The sequence below is a fragment of the Larus michahellis genome, chromosome 5 (genome assembly GCF_964199755.1).
Source record: "Larus michahellis chromosome 5, bLarMic1.1, whole genome shotgun sequence".
Lineage (NCBI taxonomy): Eukaryota > Metazoa > Chordata > Aves > Charadriiformes > Laridae > Larus > Larus michahellis.
The window spans coordinates 60452038-60471943 of NC_133900.1; the positions used below are offsets into that span (position 1 = coordinate 60452038).

A 19906-nucleotide genomic window follows, 5' to 3' on the forward strand; every position below is an offset into this window, starting at 1 on the left:
AGTCCAGTGTTAATTTTCACATCTGCTGCTAAGAATAATGGATAGAAATGAGAGGCTGTCATTTCTGTGTCTCCCTGGTACTACACGTAGCTGATTAGCAAAATACTTCTGAAATGTTTCTGTTGTAGTTGATCTGTGGAAGAATTTCTGAATTCAAGAGAAACAATACTCAATATTAAAAAAAGAAGGCTTAAAGTAACATGTCATGATGACAGTTTAGGCCTCGTGGAGCCAAGTCTTAGATACACTTTTGGTTATTAACTAGATGCTTGAAATCCTTATTCTGGAATTGTTACTTTACAATTTGACTGTTGTCAGTCCAGACCTGCTGTTATGGACGTTCTGTGCACAAGTTGGAACAAACAACAAAGCAGTATATTTTGGTATTTGCTGAGTTGGGAGGAATTGTATTCTCCTTCCTTTTAGTTCAGTAAAAATTGTTCAAATCGTTTATGTATTGTTTGGGTAATTTTCTAGTTACCTCAATTGTTAGATCTGTTAAAATGATGAAAATGTAGTTGTATGTGTTTATTCTGTAGCGTACCGTACACATACTACATCATCTTGTAGAGACCCATATTTCAGTTCCATTCCATATTTTTAGCCAGTTGTTATTTCTAATCTGAGCCTTTTTTTTTTGTCAGGGTCATTACAGGAAGACTAAACAACGTAAGAACCAGGGAAAACTAAACTTGCTTTCTCCTAAATGATACTAAAACTCCAGGAAATTATCTGGGACGTTCAATTCAGAAATGCAGCTGATGTTTTACAGAAGACTGGTGGTTCACTACAGCAATGCCAGGGTAATTGTAGTTGCAGTACAGTTCTTGATTTGTTCTGTCCTTCAGCTTCTCAAACTATTTCAGTGTGCTTGAACACTGAAAGGTATTTTTCCCTCACTATTAAACCATTTTTCCTGAAGAACAACTTGCCAGTAAACCTTGCCCCTCATCTCTGAAAGCTCACGAATCCTATCCCACCTTTTCTAATAAGAATCGAAATGTAAATCTTGGACCCGTCAATTTTATCAAGTTAGCTTGGGTCAGTTTTGATTTCAGTTTTTTTTTTAAAGTCTTTATATAGAAAAGGTAAGTTTTAAAGGTATTGACACGCATAAAAAGGACGTAATTGAAGATTCAGCTACAGAGGCTTTGCTGCTTCACCTTAGTTGGATTTCTGTCTGTCATTTACATAGCTAATAACACTCGTAGTTTGTCGCTTTGCTTCTTTGCTGTGCAGCTGGTCCTCCCTTATGTTGACTTTCATGCTCAGCTGAGCAATCTTTAAGTTTTGTTTTAACTTTGTTTTGCAAGTATCGCATCTTTATAGAGATGACTGTTTCAGTTTTAACTTCTTTTTTCTTATGTGAAAGACATGCAGATACAGTATTTGTTATTTAACCGCATAGGTAGAATAAGAATTAGACTCTTATCATGAATATAATTGAATTTAATTATGTAAAAAAGCATTGCTAATCTAAAGGGATTTTTCTAATTGAAATTTACCATATCTGAAAGACTGATTGGTGAGGACCCATGTGACTTAGTTGCTCCTGAACATCCATGAAAACTTTTGTCCTGTTTCCTCATTATTTTTTTGGGAGATATTGATTCCCCTTTTGCTATATGAGAGGCAGACAATAGGAGACATTAAGCAGCAATAATCACAACAGGCTATGTTGTCAGATATGTGGAGTTGTATATATTTTAAAATATCTGCTTATAACAAGTTTAAAAACATGCTAAAATAATATGTGTGCCTAGAAAGGGAGGACTTTTCTTTCCCATTTACTTCGCAGGTGTTACTTAGAGTAGATAGAAGTATCAGAAGTACTTAGAAAATTTTCACATTGATTTGACTCTGAATTTGAACATGGTATGTAAAATTCTGTTTTAAATTACTATTTTTAAGTTGCTTGATACTTTGACATACTTGAAATGAGAGTATTGTAAAAGAAACTTTAATGAAAGGGGAAGAGTGCAACATGAAAGCAATAGACTATAACATTAGATGGGATTTTACTTACATCTTCTCCTCTGAGCCCTGTTCCCAGTGCGTATTGTTGGCTCTCTTCCAGAAAACGTACTTTAATGTTGTATACTTTTCTTCCGTAATAGACAACCAAAACATACGGTTCAGCGTTTGATTTCTTTGAACAATCTCTAACCAGGAATGTCTCATCCTGTATGACACGGATTTAAATTATGGATTGTATGGTTAGTTCACAAAAAAACCCAACAACTTGTAAGCCATCGTGGACAGTTTACAGACACTTTCTCCAAGAGTTTACACTCCAGGTTTCGACATAAATTGTACTTACAGTGTTTTCCTGTAACAGTGCCTTCTCTGCTTCATGGCGATCATATTCTCCAATGTACCATTCATATTTGTTTAAATCCTTAATTTTAAGATAGCATAATTAGTGTATGGAAATTAACCACAGCTGGCAGAAGCAAAAGCCAGTGAAAACAGATTATACTTAATCTGTATTTAAAGCGAGTTTAATACAGTTTATAAAAATAATTGCAATGCATCTGTATGGAGAAGTCCTGGAGGAAATCTGAATCAAATTAGACATGTAAATTCTTATCCGTGGTTTCAAGAGCTTATATTGGACTGTTTTCAGGGCTGCTGAATACCCACAGCTTTCAGACCGTTTAACTTCTTGAGGAAATGTTTTGAGTAAATCACAGTTCATATGGGGGGTGTGTGCCCTATAGTGAGAATCCTGTTTTCTAAAAACTTGCCTCTTTATGAAGCAAAGCATTCTTTACCTTTTCAGTCTGTTGGGTAAGAGGTTGCATTTCCCGTTTTACAAGTGAATGTTTTGATTTATCTTTGCGTGCTGTGTACGGTGTAGGAGATGGTGACCTCTTCACTGACGAGTTCTCCACATTTAACGTGGAGCCTGTAAAAGTAAATTCAGAAGGAAAAAAAAGTCGTATTTTTTAAACTTAAGTTATAGTTTCATTATACCCTATCAGTTTTACTTATTAAGTCTGAGAATAGCATTTACAGTTTGGAAATACAGTATTGTGATATGAACCTTCAAAATATAGAGCTGTCAATTATGTGTCAATTAGCTGTCTTGTGCTAATGCAGCACTGGTGATTGCAGATTCATGCCCCCAGAGATTTAACACATGAGTTTCCTGATGTTTTTTAATTGACAGGAAATAGGAAAATATTAAAGATAAACTATTAATAAAATAGCAAATGTTAAATAAAATAGTAAATATAGTACATTTGTATTCCACAAGTGTAATGGTTCATTCTGTTCTACTTTTACCTTTTGAGCCCCTTGTATTTGTGTTGGATCAGAGCTGCTGTTACGTTGGATCATATTAAAGCCCCTTATTATCCCGCTGAGAGCTAGCAGTGTTTCCACCAAGCTGTTGAAACCTTAAAGGATACAGAGGTTCTGCCGTGCTGATGAATTTTGGTCTGCTCTGCAACTTGTTTCAATTAACAAACTTGGGACCAAGAAGCGAGTTTGCTCTTGCATTAAGAAGAAGATGTGGGTGGTGGTCCCCGGCTGTGTGTTCCAGCTCTGTACTGCACTGCTGAGAAGGCAGCTGGCCCAGGGAGCTTACGTGGCTGAAAACCATCCACCCAAAGCAAATGTGATTCACCGTCTGTAGATTTAGGGCTGCCATTTAGGGCTGCTCGCTGTGTCGCTGGGGAGCCGTGCGAGTTCAGGGGATAGGGCAGGAACACAAAGCATGGCGTAATGTGGGAGGCTCGGGCTGAGTCCGATTAGGATGCAGCAGAAACAGCCCGAGGAAAAGCAATAGTGTACCTTCAGTGTATAGGTAAAGCGCAGTCTGCAGGTACATGACATGGGGAGAAAATGCTTAATTGAAGATAAAAAAAAATAAATCATATCCTGCTCTACAATGGAAAGCGTTTTTGTTTGTTTCATGCAATGCTGATGGGAGAAACGACCCAGTGTCTGTTGTAAGAGTAAATGAGAAAAATATGATTATCAGTGGCTTCCATCTTTTTCGTTCTGGTTACTGTCGCAACAGATAGCACTGTTTGCCAAAGTATTATGTTTTATCTATTGTTCATGCTTTATCAGTTTATTATTTTTCTGCCCACATATAGCTTATGACAGAATATTAAAGAAATCTGACTTGGAAGACACTCTTTTTACAGCAGAATAATAATTTTCACCGTGTTTCACAATGTCCGCTTATCTCAGTAGACAAACAGCCACGATCTTCAGCAGGCAACCGGTCCATTCAGCAATGAAATCACTGCTCAAAGGGTCTGGGATCAGATGCCTCCATTATGTTTCTGCAATCAGTTTGAGTTGTCAGAATGTGAGTATGTCACCGTTCAGCTTATTGGATCCTGATATTGGTGTTTGTGTTCACATTGCATTTTTGGCGCTATCCCCAGATACTGTATTTTTAAAAAGAGAGCCCACAGCTGGGCCATGTTTGCTTTGTCACCGGTGCTGCGTATGTTCTGTAGAATTTTTCTGGTATGTTTTAAACTGTGGGACAAGAAGTGGAAACTTCTCTTGTCATGCTCATGCTCTGGGTCTGACTGGGATAGAGTTAACAACGGCTCGTCGAGAAATTAGAAGAATGTTTTAGATTTTTTGAACAGAAAATCATTTGGTTTGAACAATAAAAGCTAAAAATATCAGAGAGAGAAATATGTACTTACATAGGATTAAAAAAAGGATATTTATATAAGCTTAATAAAACTAGTATTTCTTTAAATATTTTTTAATACAAACATGGACTTGAGAGGAAATTGTAGGATAGCAAGGGCAGAGGCCACTTGTTCTGTCCCTGTTGTTTCATGAGGGCAAGGAATTTACAGAGGGAAAAGGAGATTGCGCTCTCCCAGAGAGCCTGAATGACCAAGAGCAGTGATAGGAATGGTAGGAAGCATCTGAAGTGGAGATGTGTGGGCACGTAGGAAAAAGACTGAGAGACTGCTGAGAAAAGGAACGAACAGACCTAGATGAACTTTGTGGATTCCGTAAAGACGGATTTTTAGTTGGTATCTGGAGGAGAGTGTGTGGAATTGCACTTGCAGCATGAAAAGGATGTTAATAACCAGAAATGGCTCAGTGGGGGGCCACCACCAGAGTCAGGGAGCTGGAGCCTGTGAAACAAAGCTGGGGGAGGTGGGCTTCTTTAGCCTGACAATGAATGGGAGTTAAGGTGAATCCCACTTTATCTGAAAAAATAATATAGCCCATATGTTCTTCCTGGTGTTATTTGCTTTTACCATAAATTCACGTCATGGAACTCATAGGTTGTTGGCACAGTTTAGGGTTTTTAATACAAAAGAGCATCTGCAAAGGCAGTTAAGGGAAAATATAAAAGTATAGTAAGTGTAGTCAAGGACAGTAGGAAGTTACCAGCATGGATGATTCCTTGGTCCCAAAAGCCCCTGGGTCTCCGAAGGTACAAACTCTCGTTTTAAGGACTGGAGATACAGCATGAGCTAACTTGGCTTGTGTGTTTTAATGACATACAAATTGCATGACCTTGGTCTTTTTGGTTTTTTTGAATGTACTCCATCTAAGGTATAGATACACCTCTTTATCAACGAATCTGTTCATGAAAGATAAATCTATCAGAGAGTTTCCTTTACAGCATCTTTTATCTTTAGTATGCATTTCTGCAAAAAGAAATCGTATTTACAGAGTGGAATGATAGGTGTTTTCTTTTTCTTACACAATTCTTACTATGAAGTTTGGCTAATAAAGGGATTTTGCTTTTCAAAAGTCTGTGGGTAGATGCCGGGTGTTTTTCTGTTTTTTTGCGGGGTTTATGGAAATACGTTTTAAAGCAGGTGTAACTATATTGAAAGGTAGGGATGAGCCACAGAAATTTGGGGTTAAATACTAATGAGGCCATGTTTTTCTAAAAGAAATTAGGTAGAAGGGTTGGTGGACAACAGATACAATATGATATGACAGCAAAAAGCTAACACAACTTAGTAGTGTTTGTCAAGGTATTGCCTCCAAGATTAGGGACACAGTGTGCGTATGAATCAAGCGATGCTGCTCCTATGTGTTGCATTCAGTTCTGGGAATCTTAAAGAAAGCCAGGGAAAATGAGCAGAGGGACGTTGCCACAGTTCCTGGGCAAGCGGTACCACAGGCTGCTTCTTGGCAATATATTAATGTTGGCGTCCAGTATATTCCCTTAGGTAAAACCACACAGTCCAGGGGATGTCCTATTTCCAACCATAATAATTTGACAAACCTGCCTGATAATGGCACCTATAAATCCTTCCCTCTAGGAATCTGGGATAAATCTAAAGCAATTTCTTCAAGGATCAATGTATTTGTTAACACAAAGGCATTAAACCCATAGTAGCGGCTTTATAATGTCCTGAACATCTGTAGCTTACATTTAGCCCAGCTGATTGCATCTCTGCCTGGAAAAGCAGAGGCCGTTGTGCTCACAGCATGCTCGTTCTCCGTGGGTGTCTCTTTGTATGCCCAATTTGTATTCTCCTCCCCATTGTCCTTCAGTGGCTCGTCCAAATTCCCTTCCTTTTCTGGGGTTGGGGTCTGCGATGCTTTAACACTTGCATTCTGGGTTGGGCATTTCTTAGCTTGAACCGGGCATGGGGTATAGCCGAGCAGGTAACTCTGCTTGTTTCTTCGCTACTATTGACTGTGACATTGTTTTGCTTGTTCTGTGCTTGTTTTCATTAACAATCCCTTTGCACTAACTCTGCGCATAGAAAATCCCCAGTGCAGACATACACACGTAGAAACACGAATCTGTTTCTTATTCTTATTTCTCCCCACCCGGTTTATTTTTTCAAGCAATCTTTGATTCTTACCTGAGCTGCAATTGCTTTTAGAGCTCCGTGTACATTGAAGGCTAGGAGAAAGAAATGAATGAAAGAATTGTCAGAAAAATATTTCTGCTGGCGGCAAGCATTTAAATAAGAGTAAAATTAGAGAGGAATGCGTAGCTGTGCTTTCCCCAAATACACCTTCCTCTACTGATTGCAGCTTTAGGCCTTCCTGGGTTTTGGGTGGTAATTTTGTATTCAGCATCTTTTGACAGATTCCTCTTCCATTAATTTCACCAGCCATTTTTTGAAGTGATATAAATTTTTACCCTCCACAAGAGTATTAGGCAGGACTTTCACATTTTCACTGCATGTGTAGAGAAGCACAATTTGCTCTTGTTCGTTCAGAGCCTGTTCCCTGCTAATTTCACCTGATGTTCCCAGTCCTTCTGTAGGAAGACCCAGGGAGCGGTCGTTCCTTGTCCTTTCTGATTTTCTAGACTGCTGCTGAGTACCCAGCTGGTATTTTGCTGTTCCGTTAATTAGAACGGTTACACTGGGAAGAGCACCGACCAAATAACTTCACATGGGAGGCTCTGGTACCACACAAGAAGAAACAAAATACTAGGGGTCACAAATACTGTCACATTTACTCCAGACAATAATTCTATCTTGGAGAAATGCCATCATTGTAAACAAGGCTAGATGAGAGATTCTGTATTTATCTAGGAAAGATGTGAAATCATTCATATACTTCCTATACTTTATCCTATACTTTTGGTTTTTGGTGAGTATTTTAGGAGGATATAGATTTAAATGCACATTTAGAAAAGAGTTGTGTAGGTTAGAAAAGAAAAATAGGAGCAACTGTGTCTGATTTCTATGGAAGAATAATTGGCATTTGAAAGGCCAAGTGTGTATTCTTTGTATATAAAAATAGAAAATAAGGGAGAGAGGAAATGTTGAGGCTGGAGATGGCAGAGCTTCTTTATACAATATATTTAACACACTAATATGGAAAGTGAGACAAAAATGTAATACAGTAGTATGCTATTAAAGATAAAAATTGAATGTGGAATTACAATAGCTTGAAAGCAATTCTGAAAGATAGTTCTTGTCATGCATCAAGGCAAAACATAATATATCACTACATGGCATCAGAAAGTGATATCATCTTGCTCTTATTGTACAGTGAAGTATAATTTTCTAGGGCAGAATGTTTAGTCCTTGAAGCATCCACTACAAACTCATGAAATTCTCAGATTCCTACCTGGCTTCAGGATGTTGCTTTGGTTTATACTGTTGTCCTTGAAAAGATATTTCGGGTTTCTTCCCCAAATCTGTAACTATTAATAAAAAGAATAAGAACTTACTATTTCGTCGTATGTGTAACCTTGACAATGTCTAGCAACTATCATGAAGTAACTTAAACTCATACATGAGGGGAGGCAGTTCAATAGAAAAAGCTAATCAGTCTGGCTTAAATGAGTCAGTTAGTGATTTCAGTGGGAAACATTTATACTAGTACTGAATGTTACAGGTTTTCCTGATGCCAAATATGGCTTAATGTAATGGTAAATAATGCAGACTGCTGTACTAGAAGTATACAGAGAGTTCATAAATCCTTTTTATAGGACAGGATAGATAGGCATTGAATGTATTAATGCAGTCAATACTATTTCTAGCTCAAAATCAGTAAAGTGTGCCTTAATCTGCAAAAGAAAATGCCAGAGGAAATTATGAACACATTAACATGGAGGTGTAAACACCATAAAAAAACACGTAGCCTGTGTCTATTTTCAGAGTATTTCAGAATAACTTTTTTTTTTTGTGGACCTTCATGCACACGTACACAGAGAGTGGCTTAAGCTGGTTTTTCCAAGCTGTATGTACATCTAAAGAACTGATATGTTTTTAAAACTCTGATTTTTGTAGCTTTAAAAACCTAAAGCTTTTAAAAAACTTTCTTTCAAGGGGAGATACTCTCTGTGCAGATCCAGTCTTTTCTCTTTGGGATATCCTTATTTTCCCCAGGACCTTAAGACTTTGATTTGCTCGGAACAAATGTGATAACCTAGTTCCCCAAATAGCTGTAGTTAATGCCGAGTGAAATTCCTCTTTTCCGCTACATCTTCCACAACTTGAGGTCACTCGAAATCTCTCTGTTCTCAGCAGACTTACACCTGGGGGGTGTCTCTTACTCATTTGAGTATAGAGCCAGACAGCCTGATGTTACATAGCAGGATAGATGTCAGGTTCCTGTACTGTACTGTACAGTTCCTGTACTGATCAATTTAGCTGGAGTTTTAACGATAGAATATTTTGTTATTGGAATAGGAAAGACAGACAGCAAATTAATATCATATTATTAAATACTAACCTTGTTCTCTTCCAGGTGCCTATATTAAATGATAACATAGACAGTAAATATTTTTCTTTTGATTCCCAACTTGAACTTACCCCAACAGACCCAACTATCTTTTTATTTTAAAACAATTTATAGAAATTCAATCATTAATACCTGATCACTTTGTCAAAAACTCAGGCTGAATGCTGATCTCAGTCCACTGGCAACAATGAGAGATGAATTTTTAGGGGTATAAGCGAACGTATGGTTTACTGCAGTGATCACTGTTTCGTGATGACTATGGTGCGTGAGTTTAACTTAGAATATGGTTTTCCTTCATTGATCTTGTATTAAATCAAGTGATTGATTTTGATTGACTGGAGGTATACTACCCAAAGATTAAAATTAGTCATTTCTTTTCAGGCTCCTTAACTGACAGTACAATTATTTTTACTCTCATGGCAGATACTTCATTCAAAATCACTGTGTGGAGAAATCTTAATTCAGCATATTATGTTACAAAGAAGTGAATGATAGACAGGTGCCTAAAGACCAGAGTTTGACTCACAAACTTTCACTGTATTTCTGTGTTATTGTGATTCACATGGCAATAGTAATTATTGTGTTTGTTAAGTTGATGCACACAAGGCTATAATACATAAACATTAAAGAGAAGAAAGTTTTACTCTTTGTAGATGTTGCACTTTGAGTCTTCCTTAGAAGTTACTTCCCCAGTAGTGTTTTCCCGTTACTTCGAAATTTATATTCTCATTCAGGTCAGAAGAAACCTAGGCTGGTCTCTAGTCCAGGCTCCTTCTTAAAGCACAGTGAACTGCGAGATGAGACCTGAGCTCAGAGCTTTGTCCAGCTGGGTCTTGCAAACCTCCAGAACATAGATTTCACAGCTTCTCTGGGCAACCTGTTCCAACACCCTCATAAGTATCCTCATAATTATTTTTTCTTCCTTATTTCTGGTTGAAAACTCCCTCATTTCAAGATAATTGCCTCTTATACTTCTACTGTGCACTCTGTAAAGTGTCAGGCTCTGCCTTCTTGATAATCGTCCCGTAGGCAGTGGCAGGCTGCTGTTGGGTTCCCCCAGAGCCGCCCCCCTCCAGGCTAAGGGAGCCCAGCTCCATCAGCATCATTTCACGGGGCAGGTGCGGCATGCCCTGAGGACCCTCTGCTGACCCACTCTGTCAACAGCAACCTTGTGCGGTACTCCAGGTGTTGTCTAATGAGTGATGAGTAAAAGGGAATAGTCCCTTCCCTTGATCTCTTGGCTATGCTTCTGTTGATACAGCTTGATATGCGGTTAGCCTTTATGGCCACCAAGGGCACACCAGTGGCTTGTGTTCAGCCTGCGGTCCCCAAGTCCTTTTGAGCAGAGCTGCTGCCAAGGATCTTAGTCCACCCCGGGGCAGGATTTTGCATTTGTCCTTTCCAATTTCAGGAGGCTCCTCTTGACCCTTTCCTACAGCCTGTCCAGGTCCCGGTGAAGGGCAGTCCTGCTCGCAAATCTACTGACCTGCCATTTGGTGTCTGAAACCCTGACAAGGGCACGCTCTGTCCTGGTCGCAATGAAACTATTTATGTCTTCAGATCTATATGAATGGGAAGTGATCCAAATTAAATTTTATCTTTTCCATGTTATGAGATATACAAAATCTCTCTGTAAGATGTAGCCAAACTAAAAGCCTGTTAGGAGGTGTATTTGTGCAGCTGTACAGTGCCCAGCCAGAAATATTAATTGCAGATGTAAGACATTTATTGTTCTTGGGGGCATTTTCATATTTGGTTTGTAATGAGTCAGTATGTAGGACAAGACAAAGCTTTTTGTGTTAAAATATTATCTTTCTTGCCAATATAAAATTTTGTAGCATTAAATGTTAATTGCAATATTGCAATCAAACCATGTTCTGTAATGATCTTCCAAACTGAAAGAGTTTCTAATCACAGGAGGAGTGAGGTTTGGGACAGCCTCCCAGTCAGAACTGTGGAGAAGAAAAACTCAAAGGATTTGAAAGTTAGAGCTAGACTATAGATTTGTGCTACAACCCGTTGTTGTAGGAAATGGCTGGGCTTAACTAGCATTAGAGATTCCTTTCTTTCCTCTTTTCCCTCGCAATGAGATTAAAAAAAGCAGTACAATAGAAATGTATTAGTGCAGTAAATAGACCATTCAGTAAGAAACACAAAATGCCATAAATTACAACCTATCTCTGAATTTTACAAACATCCTTTAACACTCTGCATTATTGTGGGGGCTGTATCTCAATACATCTTATAGGAAACCACTTGTCAAAACTAAACCCCTTTATTGCTAAACCCATTTCCTCTGCCTTACTTCATTGGCCAAAGTAGAAAGTGAAGGAACGTGTTAAAAACTTTTTTTACAGAAACTGAGAAAGAAAAATCACTTGCCTTTACCACTCTGTGTGTAAAAGTTACTGCTTTCTGCTTTATATATGCCTATAGGTGCGTTCCTAGCATCGCCTCTCTCGGGTTTTGCCCTCTGCCCATAACAAACTGGTGCAGGGGTTGCTGGAGGAGAGGTGGTCAGCTTGGAGATGTGGGGAAGGAGAGAAGAACCCTTTTAACCTCTGTCAGACAGGAGAACTCGGAGCCGCTGCTGCTTCAGCATCGCTGGTGTTGAGACTGTACATGTCTCTGTGGTGATTGGAGCCTAGAGCTGCCCTTGGTGGAGCTTTGCAGACCGGCTGTGAGGAAGGTGGGTTGTGAGCTGGAGGGCGGGCTCAGTGGGAGAGGAACTGGGGGATATACTGGGGTTTACTGGGCTGCCCATAACTCAGGAGGTCTGAGGAACTAGCAGAGAGGGAGCTTGGGCAGGTGGGCTGCGCTGTGCGGGGCTGTGCTGGGCTCAGAGGATGGCGAGGACCATGCATCCCTGTGGCTGTGGTCCCAGCCTCGCTGGGCAGGGCAGCGAGGGGTTCAGCTGGGGGAAGCCGTGGAACCCCGCAGGTGCCTGAGCAGCAGTGTGGTGGCCCCCTCAGTCGCCAATGGAGTTATTTTGCAGGCAAAGCTGCCATTTGGCTGAGGTGGTGGAATTTTTTTTTTTTTTTTCAGGACTTGTGAGAGGCCCTGGGGGAAGGGGAGAAGGGAGCTGGGGGAAGTAATAGGTGAGGTTCATTCTGGGTATAAAATTTGTCAATTTTTATTTCTCTTATTGAAAAGGATTATCTTAGTTTTGAGGTAGCCTTCTGTTTACATCACAGTAATGCTACTACGCTCCTCTACTGACCTTATAATTTCAATTTTCTGCTTTTAAAAATCCATGTGGAATCTCTGTTTCTCTGAAAGAGAGTGTCTTGCCTGCTGCTCACCATTCGTAGGCATCCGCAGCGTCTGGCCCTTACGAGATATGCTTTTATGTAGGTAATTGAGAAGGTAGCTTTGCACTGTATGCATGTCTTAATTTCTGCAAGCAACTTCAGGAACTCACCTGCCATTCAGAGAGTAGTGCTATTGAAAATGCTGCACACATCAAAGATGGATACACTTATTACCCAACGCTAATATGATTCTTATAGTATTTTTACCTAATAGGCTAAAATACCCTTACAAGAGAGGATGCACAGCCATGGAACGTGTATGGTTTTTATGGTTCTAATATATACAAAGACAATTACTTACTTCGTTTAGTTCCTTAACAGATAGATGTCTGGAAAAGAAAGAATTATATGCAAAACATTTCATTATCATAAAATAAAAATCACTTTGAGTACTTAAATACTTTGATTACATTATCACTGAAAATTAATAGCCCTTGGCAAGGGAAGGATTTTATTACAGAAATTCAGAGACTGGTTATTTTTTTTACATAAATTATTTGCGGGAGAAGGTTATGGAGTTCCATAAAAAAGGAATAGCATCCACTGAATTCATTATAGTAAATGAGCAAAGTCTTTGTTAAGGATTTATTCTGGGAGGAGGGGAGAAGAGATATGAATGATTTTCAGATTTCTTCAACACTTTTAATCTCGTGCCAGAAAGTCTTATTATGAACTTTGAAGTCAGCTATAAATGGAGGTGAGTTCCTTGAAGACTGAAGAGTTTCAAAAATGAAACATTCACAGAGGCAGAATGGAAAGTGCAGAGGAAAGGACGTGCAAACCAGGAGAAGAGGAATGGAGACTGCTTCTCATGGTCCTGATTCAAGTAGGTGTTTAGGTACTTTTCTGCCTTCTCCTGATATGCCTGACCAACAGGAATCTCCTTTCCTGAGAAAGTTTGTCAGAAAATATTCTCCCCTCAAAAGGGACAACGTATTGATTCTGACATCTTTTGTTAGATGTCCTCATGATGAACACTCATGCTTTTTAGCAGCACACATCTCTTAATAAAAGAGACAGAGGACCAGATTTTAGAAGTTATTTAGTAACTGAAAGTGTGGATAAGCATCTAGTAGTTTTTTGAAGGCTCCAGGATTTAGTCCCTGTGTAGCTGGCCTCCTGGACTGAGAAAATAGGACAGTCAGTTATTTTGCTAAATCAGCCAGAGAGAATGTACAAGGAAGACACAGTATAGAAAACCCTGGGAGCAATTTTTCAACACCGGTTCAGCGAGAAGCCGTCTCTTCCTTGTGCCTGTGCTAAAAACATCAGCATGGAGGGTTAAAGAGGAAAGAAGTTTGGGAATGATCTGTTAGGGGAAAGTTTCAGGAAGGCTAGGAGAAAGTAGAGGAACCGTTTTGGTTTTGGATAGTTGCTTTTGCGTTAGCTTCTGCAGTTTGTTGGCAAGGTCGTTATTTGACACGTGAAAGCCTATATTCAAGACATTGGGTTGCGTGGTAAAGTTAAGCGATAATAAAGGTGACCCCCACCATGAGGGGACGTGCCACTCCTATGGCCTGCTTACCACAGGCATGTAAAGTTTAAATCTCACCAAAGCTTCTAACATGCGTTCCAGGATCCTACGCATGCCTATATATTTTATGAGGCTATTTATAGAGTGTATAAATAATGATGTGTTTAATTTTATAAGTCTTCCAAATCTTGTTGGAAAACAGGACTTGCACTGCTAAATCACGTCTGTGGTTTGACAGCTTTGCTTACAGTCTAGCAGATAATGGCTGTAGCGCCGTACTCCTCCACACTGCAGCTCATACGTATGTTTTCTCCTTACAAAGCTGTGACTGGACTGAAGACGAGTGAGAAATATTTGGAGTTTAATGTTTGTGTGGGAAATTTGTGAAGTGCCTTCCCCAGATCGTGTGTGGTCTTAGCCTCTTACTCATGTGATTTAAAAAAAACCCAGTACGATTAAAAAAACCCAAATCTATTAGAAATATTTTGGTATCTATAACTGCAGTGTGGAGTTTGATGGTTATGATTTTTGCTGCTGCTTTTTAATTCTATCATAAGAAATGACATGCATTTATACTATAGATTTTGGTTCTATAATAGGACCTTTCAAATCCAAGTGCTTTGCATACTGATGTCTGCTGGCAAACATGGCTTATAACAGTTCTCACAGAGATTTCAATATATGCGCTGCCCTACTGAGGGAGGGGATCAGTCGTGGGATTTGGAACTTCGCAGCTATAGGTCAGGTCACGAGTATGAGTATGAAGCTACTTCGTATTAATAAAAGGTCTTACAATCAACAGCTTTTGGAAGCCAATCCATGAAAGAACTTAAGCATCATGCAGGAAGAAAAACAACACCATACTTAGAGCTCGCTCCTGAAGTACATACTTAACTTTAAGCAGAAGATTACTTCATTGATTTATTTGCCTTCCCCCCCCATGGGATTTGTAGTGACCTTTGTAAAATGAAGCAAGATTACATCCTGATGGACTGAAATTGAAACTACTTATGGAAGGATGGGCAGGATTGGCACAGCTCGGTTTTGCCCACACTTTTGGGTGCAATAGATCGAGAGGCATTTGAGCATTATGTGGCCCCTGGATGTGTGTCATTCCTCTTCCCAGCAAGTTTCCACCATCATCCCCATTTATGAATGTCTTGTTTTGGTCACACAGCAAGAGAACAGACGCATCTGGTTATGTGGCAGCGAGCAGCATACATACATGCTCGTCTGACTAGATAAGTGTTACGTGAAAAAAGCAACCAGTCTCATAACCTGACATATGCGTATGCTTGGTCATACAGCCGGACAGAAGGGGTTTGTGCTTCAGGGCTTGGTGCCCATACACACTGCCATGTCAGGATGTTGAATTAACACAGGTGGTGTATGACAGAGGAGGGCAAGATGGAAAGGGCAAGAAGCCACTTGTAGCCTGGATTCATTCATCTCATGGGCTGGAACAAGACTTCTGGACACAGATTAGTCATTTCTTTTGCTGAATGTAACGTCCTTGGGATGTGGAGTGTATTTCTGTATCTCTGGTGCGGTCAGTGTATTTCCCCGTCGCTTGATTCACCAACTGTGCTAAGCAAGTGCAATTGTTTTTACTTAGAAGTGGTGGCAAAACCACTGAATGTTAGTAAGAAAAAGTAGGAAAAACCCTAGTGTTCATGACAGTTCTGCCTACTTTTTTACTCCTTTACTTCTTTGCCATTGTTTTAGCAGTTTTTTCTTTAAAAAATGCTAGTGTCACATTACGCTAAATACCACTTCTCTCAATTATTCACAGCTGTCTAAAGAATAACTTCTTTTTTCTTAAGTAAAAGCAGAGGTGCAGTGGAGGTAAAGTCTCATGGTTTGACCAGGGAGAGTATTTTGATTCTCAGGGAATGAGGATGAGGAATGCACCTGTACCTTGTGACTTTTGCTGATATTGGAAAGGTGTGAGCTTGGCTGAGCGTTTTCCTCGTGTGAAAGAACTGGCTGCTTATCTTCGGCTCTGGAGGAAGTGGCTGATATTGCTTTGGCAGTGTCTTCAGAGGCCTAGAGAAGTCAAAGGAGAATTTGAAGAACTATTAGGGAATAAAGGAGGCTCAGGGACTGTGTTGCAAGTGCAAGCACAGGAAGTAAAACGCTGGAACTTTCTGAGAGCATTTCAGTGTATTTGTGCTGAGTTTAGCTCAGGTCCAGGAGCTTCTTGGGGCCCTTCAATAGCAACAGTAATTTTGGATAATATTCTACATTTGCAAGACATTACTGCGTTACGTGCCACTTAACACCGTTTCCGTGTGCTTCACTAATATGTGCCAAGTACAGCTCTCCAGTGTTGATGTTTGTGGGTGGATATGGCTGTGCATAAGGCCCAGCCAGGGAACATGCAGTTCAGACACACAGGAAAAAATGCCCTTCATCCCAGAAAACTCACAGCTAACACCTGCCCAGGGTTTTCCTGGCAGCTGTGGGCACGCTCTGCCCATGCTCTGAGACCTGCCAGTCATAGCCCAGCTCCAGCTGGGAGAATAAAGAACCATTCTGATCACCATAATGCAAATAGAAACAAATAGTGAAATATGGTGGAATAATGAAATAAGAATGTTCTTATTTCTGCACTTTTACAGTTTTGAATTTGTGAAGCTGCGCTGTCCTTTTATGGTCTTACTTAATTTTTTAATTTAAAGAATAATCTGAATATGTCTGTAATGCGAATCATGTGTTAAACTTGTTTACAACTTTTATGGCAGTCTTCTTATAGGCACTGAGGAATAAGCTTGTCAGTCCTGGATGACTTTTTGAAAGGGTGTCTTAATTGTAGCAGTTATTGTTTAGGGATGAAAAGATCAAGAAGCGATTAATTATTTGTTTGTTGGCATATAATAGAAAAATATATTCATGGAATAGAGCTGGGCCCATCTTCTATGGGAGTAAGTGGCAATATTCCAGTTGATTTCTATGGACATGACTTAGACTTGTAGTTAAAAATTGGCAGAAAGATTTAAAAGGCAATCAAGTCAATATTATCATGGTGAACAGAGCCTAAGGCACCAATACAAACTGACGGAAGATAATTTTTTTTTTTTTTTTCACAACAATTTATACCTGGGTTAAACCACATTCAAGATTTCTAGGCTTTTGACTTGGTTGTAGGCTCAGCCAAGTTGATTTTAGAGATCTGGGCCTGACAGCCCCAGCTGTCAACACTAATAACTCATGTTTTGCTCTCCCTAATTTCACTTCAGAAGCTAAAAAAGTCCAGACAGAGCCAGGTAGTAAAAGGATGCTGGCTCACTTCCAGTCATCTCGTTACCATGAGTGGTACAGGTGGACATGAGCGTTCATTAGCACTGAGTTCCCGGAGGAACCACAGGTAAGTGATCTCCTATGTGGTCTTACCGTGGGGGAGGCACAGGGTTCTGGAAAAGAGAGGAAACAAAAATCTGTGTAAACTTCTTTCCTTGTTTTACTAAGAGAAATGTAAAGGGTTTAGATTAAGCAGACATGCCTGTGTCAACAGTTAAAGGGTTTGTGTACTCTACAAAACATAACATCATACTTTAATATGCCATTTTAAAATCACTGAGGGGTAAAAGATATCTACATAAACCATGAATGCAAATAAGTGAGATAACGTAGGACTGCAGATAGGAGTTCTCTTATCCTTTAGTTAGTGCTAGCAAAATTGCAGTGAGCTTTTAAAAATATATTCAATGGCAAAATGACCTGTAAAAATTCTAATTGATGAAAGATTCTGCTTACCTGGGGTCCATGTGTTTTCACTCTTTCTCCTAAAGACAATTATTAACAATTGTTAATAGAGTGCTTTCCATATAATTCACAAATAAAGGCATAACTTTATTCTGGTACTGTTGTTATTATTGGCAGTCCAGCCCCATCCTTCCCCCTTCCCAGCTCAACCTCCAGAACTCTTTGCTCCAAGGTCATGTTTCTCTCTCCACACCTAACGTCCTACCTAACATATCTGCATCTCCATAACATTTCCTGCTACCGAATGGGAAGCATTAATTTCTGTGAACCTAGGGCTGGAAGCTTCAGAGGTTCAGTAGGAGGTTGGTGTGTGTGGGAATGAAGGCAAGTCACAGCCTAGACCTGAGACGGAGGTCGCTGGACAGCATCTCCATTAGCTGTGCCGCGTGGAGGCCAATGGGCTCCGCATGAGGCTTGATGCACCTGGCGTGGATTTTGTTCAATCTGTACTTCATTTAGCCTTTTTTAAGGATGGATTTTTGGATGGGTTCAGATGCAATTTGTAACTCATTCTCAACCATTTCTGCTTCTCTCCATATAAAACACGAGACTAAGTGTACTTAGATAATTATGGCAATCATAGAAGGGTTGAAAATCTTGTGCTGTAGCCAAGTAAATATTTTTAATATCACTCACAAGCAGTCATTTTATAAGAGACATAACTAGGAATTAGTTAAAGTTAACGTAGGAGAAAACATGTATTTTTGGTTTTTTTCAACTTAAAATATGAAATGAAATAAAATCATCATGATACTTGACAAAACAGAGTGAACTTTGGTTTTACTTCTGGCTTTCAGAATGAAACACTTGAGGGTAATGTTTATTCAGGCATTGTAAATTTAAATATTGTTCAGAGTCTTTATATATATGCTTATCAAACTGTTCAGGATGCATTTTTTGTCTGTTTTGATTTTTATATAGGAATTTAGAAAAGTCTTTAAAATTGATGAAAGTAAATCTATTTTTTGTTTGTTTTCAAATTTAACAAAATACAACTGATTATTTAAATGAACATAGGACATCTTACTAATAAAGAAACCTGTTTTACTCTATTTGCACTAGATTTTGATTTTGAAAATATTTTCATAAGTTCTACGTAGTGAAGTCCTAACTAATGCAAAAAGACATGCAATGTATCTTAAGTTCTCCTTCAAGTAAACCATAACAAATTTATCTGAATAAAATAACAGTACCTGAAATGTTTAGCAATTCTAGAAAATAACAGCTGACAAAAAATTCTTCTGTGCTGTTCATGCCATCTGGTGGCAAAGCCATTTAATAGCACTGGGTATGTAAAGATACATCTCATAACAGTGGAGTTATCTAAAAATAATAGATTCCTGTGTAAACAGTATTAGCTCAAGATATACTAAAACAAAGCATAAGTTGCAATCTCACACAGCAGAGTTTACCTGCCTCCACTGTCTTTGGTGCATCTCTCTTAACGCCAGCACAAGTCTCAACGAGGCAGACAAACATGTAAATCCAACCTACTAAACCCTGGTGGAATTCGAGGCTTTGGCTGAACTGGCAAACTGTCAGTGGGACCTTTGCTACTGATTTCTGCAGGTTTTGAAGCTGGCTTACTCGAATTTCTCTCAATTCAGCTTTTTTACAAGCTACGTCAGGGTTTTCTCAGAAGAGTCAGTCTAACCTTTCATCTGGCAAACTTTATAGTGCTTACTTTCACATAATCTGGAGGAATTATTTGGCTCTATGTTTTGTATTATAGTATGAACTAAAAGGAAAAAAAAGAAACAAATTCTATTTTGCATGGACTTCTTTGGTTATTTTTCTGTTGATCTTACTCTCTGAAAATCAGATGTTCCAGCAAACATAGAAAGGATCATGTTTTCCTGGCTTGGCAATTGCATTCTTTTTGACAGTGTTCTGCATATAGTCCAAAGATTTGGAAATGTTAAGAGAAAAAAAAATACCATTTCCTTTCAAGGTTAATCAGATATTTTGTCCTTCAGTAGTTGACTTCATGAGATACTGCTACATCTAAAGTATCTCAAATATAAAAAAGTATACAGAAAAGTATATAGAAACCTACTTTTAAAATAATCTTATGATTGAGTGAAACATTCAATCAAAGGACTAATAGTTGGACACCTCACTAGGCTCTTGATGAGTAAGGTAGCAGTCTGTCTCCAATTTCACCACAAAAACCAAAACAGAACAAACA

At 39.1% G+C, this 19906-nt stretch overlaps 1 protein-coding gene across 4 annotated transcripts in view; it reads right to left on the minus strand.

Moving 5' to 3' along the window:
• CLNK (cytokine dependent hematopoietic cell linker) overlaps positions 1–19906 on the minus strand; it is a 46173-nt gene that overhangs the window by 16738 nt on the left and 9529 nt on the right. For all 4 annotated transcript variants that reach the window (XM_074587602.1, XM_074587603.1, XM_074587600.1 and 1 more), the window contains 10 exons: positions 17710–17738; positions 17347–17366; positions 15871–15999; positions 12781–12808; positions 9160–9178; positions 8050–8125; positions 6825–6865; positions 2775–2908; positions 2321–2398; positions 2027–2182 (listed from right to left, as the gene is read on the minus strand). In XM_074587602.1, the coding sequence (XP_074443703.1) occupies positions 2027–2182; positions 2321–2398; positions 2775–2908; positions 6825–6865; positions 8050–8125; positions 9160–9178; positions 12781–12808; positions 15871–15999; positions 17347–17366; positions 17710–17738 (710 nt within the window). The remainder of the gene's footprint in view (positions 1–2026; positions 2183–2320; positions 2399–2774; positions 2909–6824; positions 6866–8049; positions 8126–9159; positions 9179–12780; positions 12809–15870; positions 16000–17346; positions 17367–17709; positions 17739–19906) is intronic.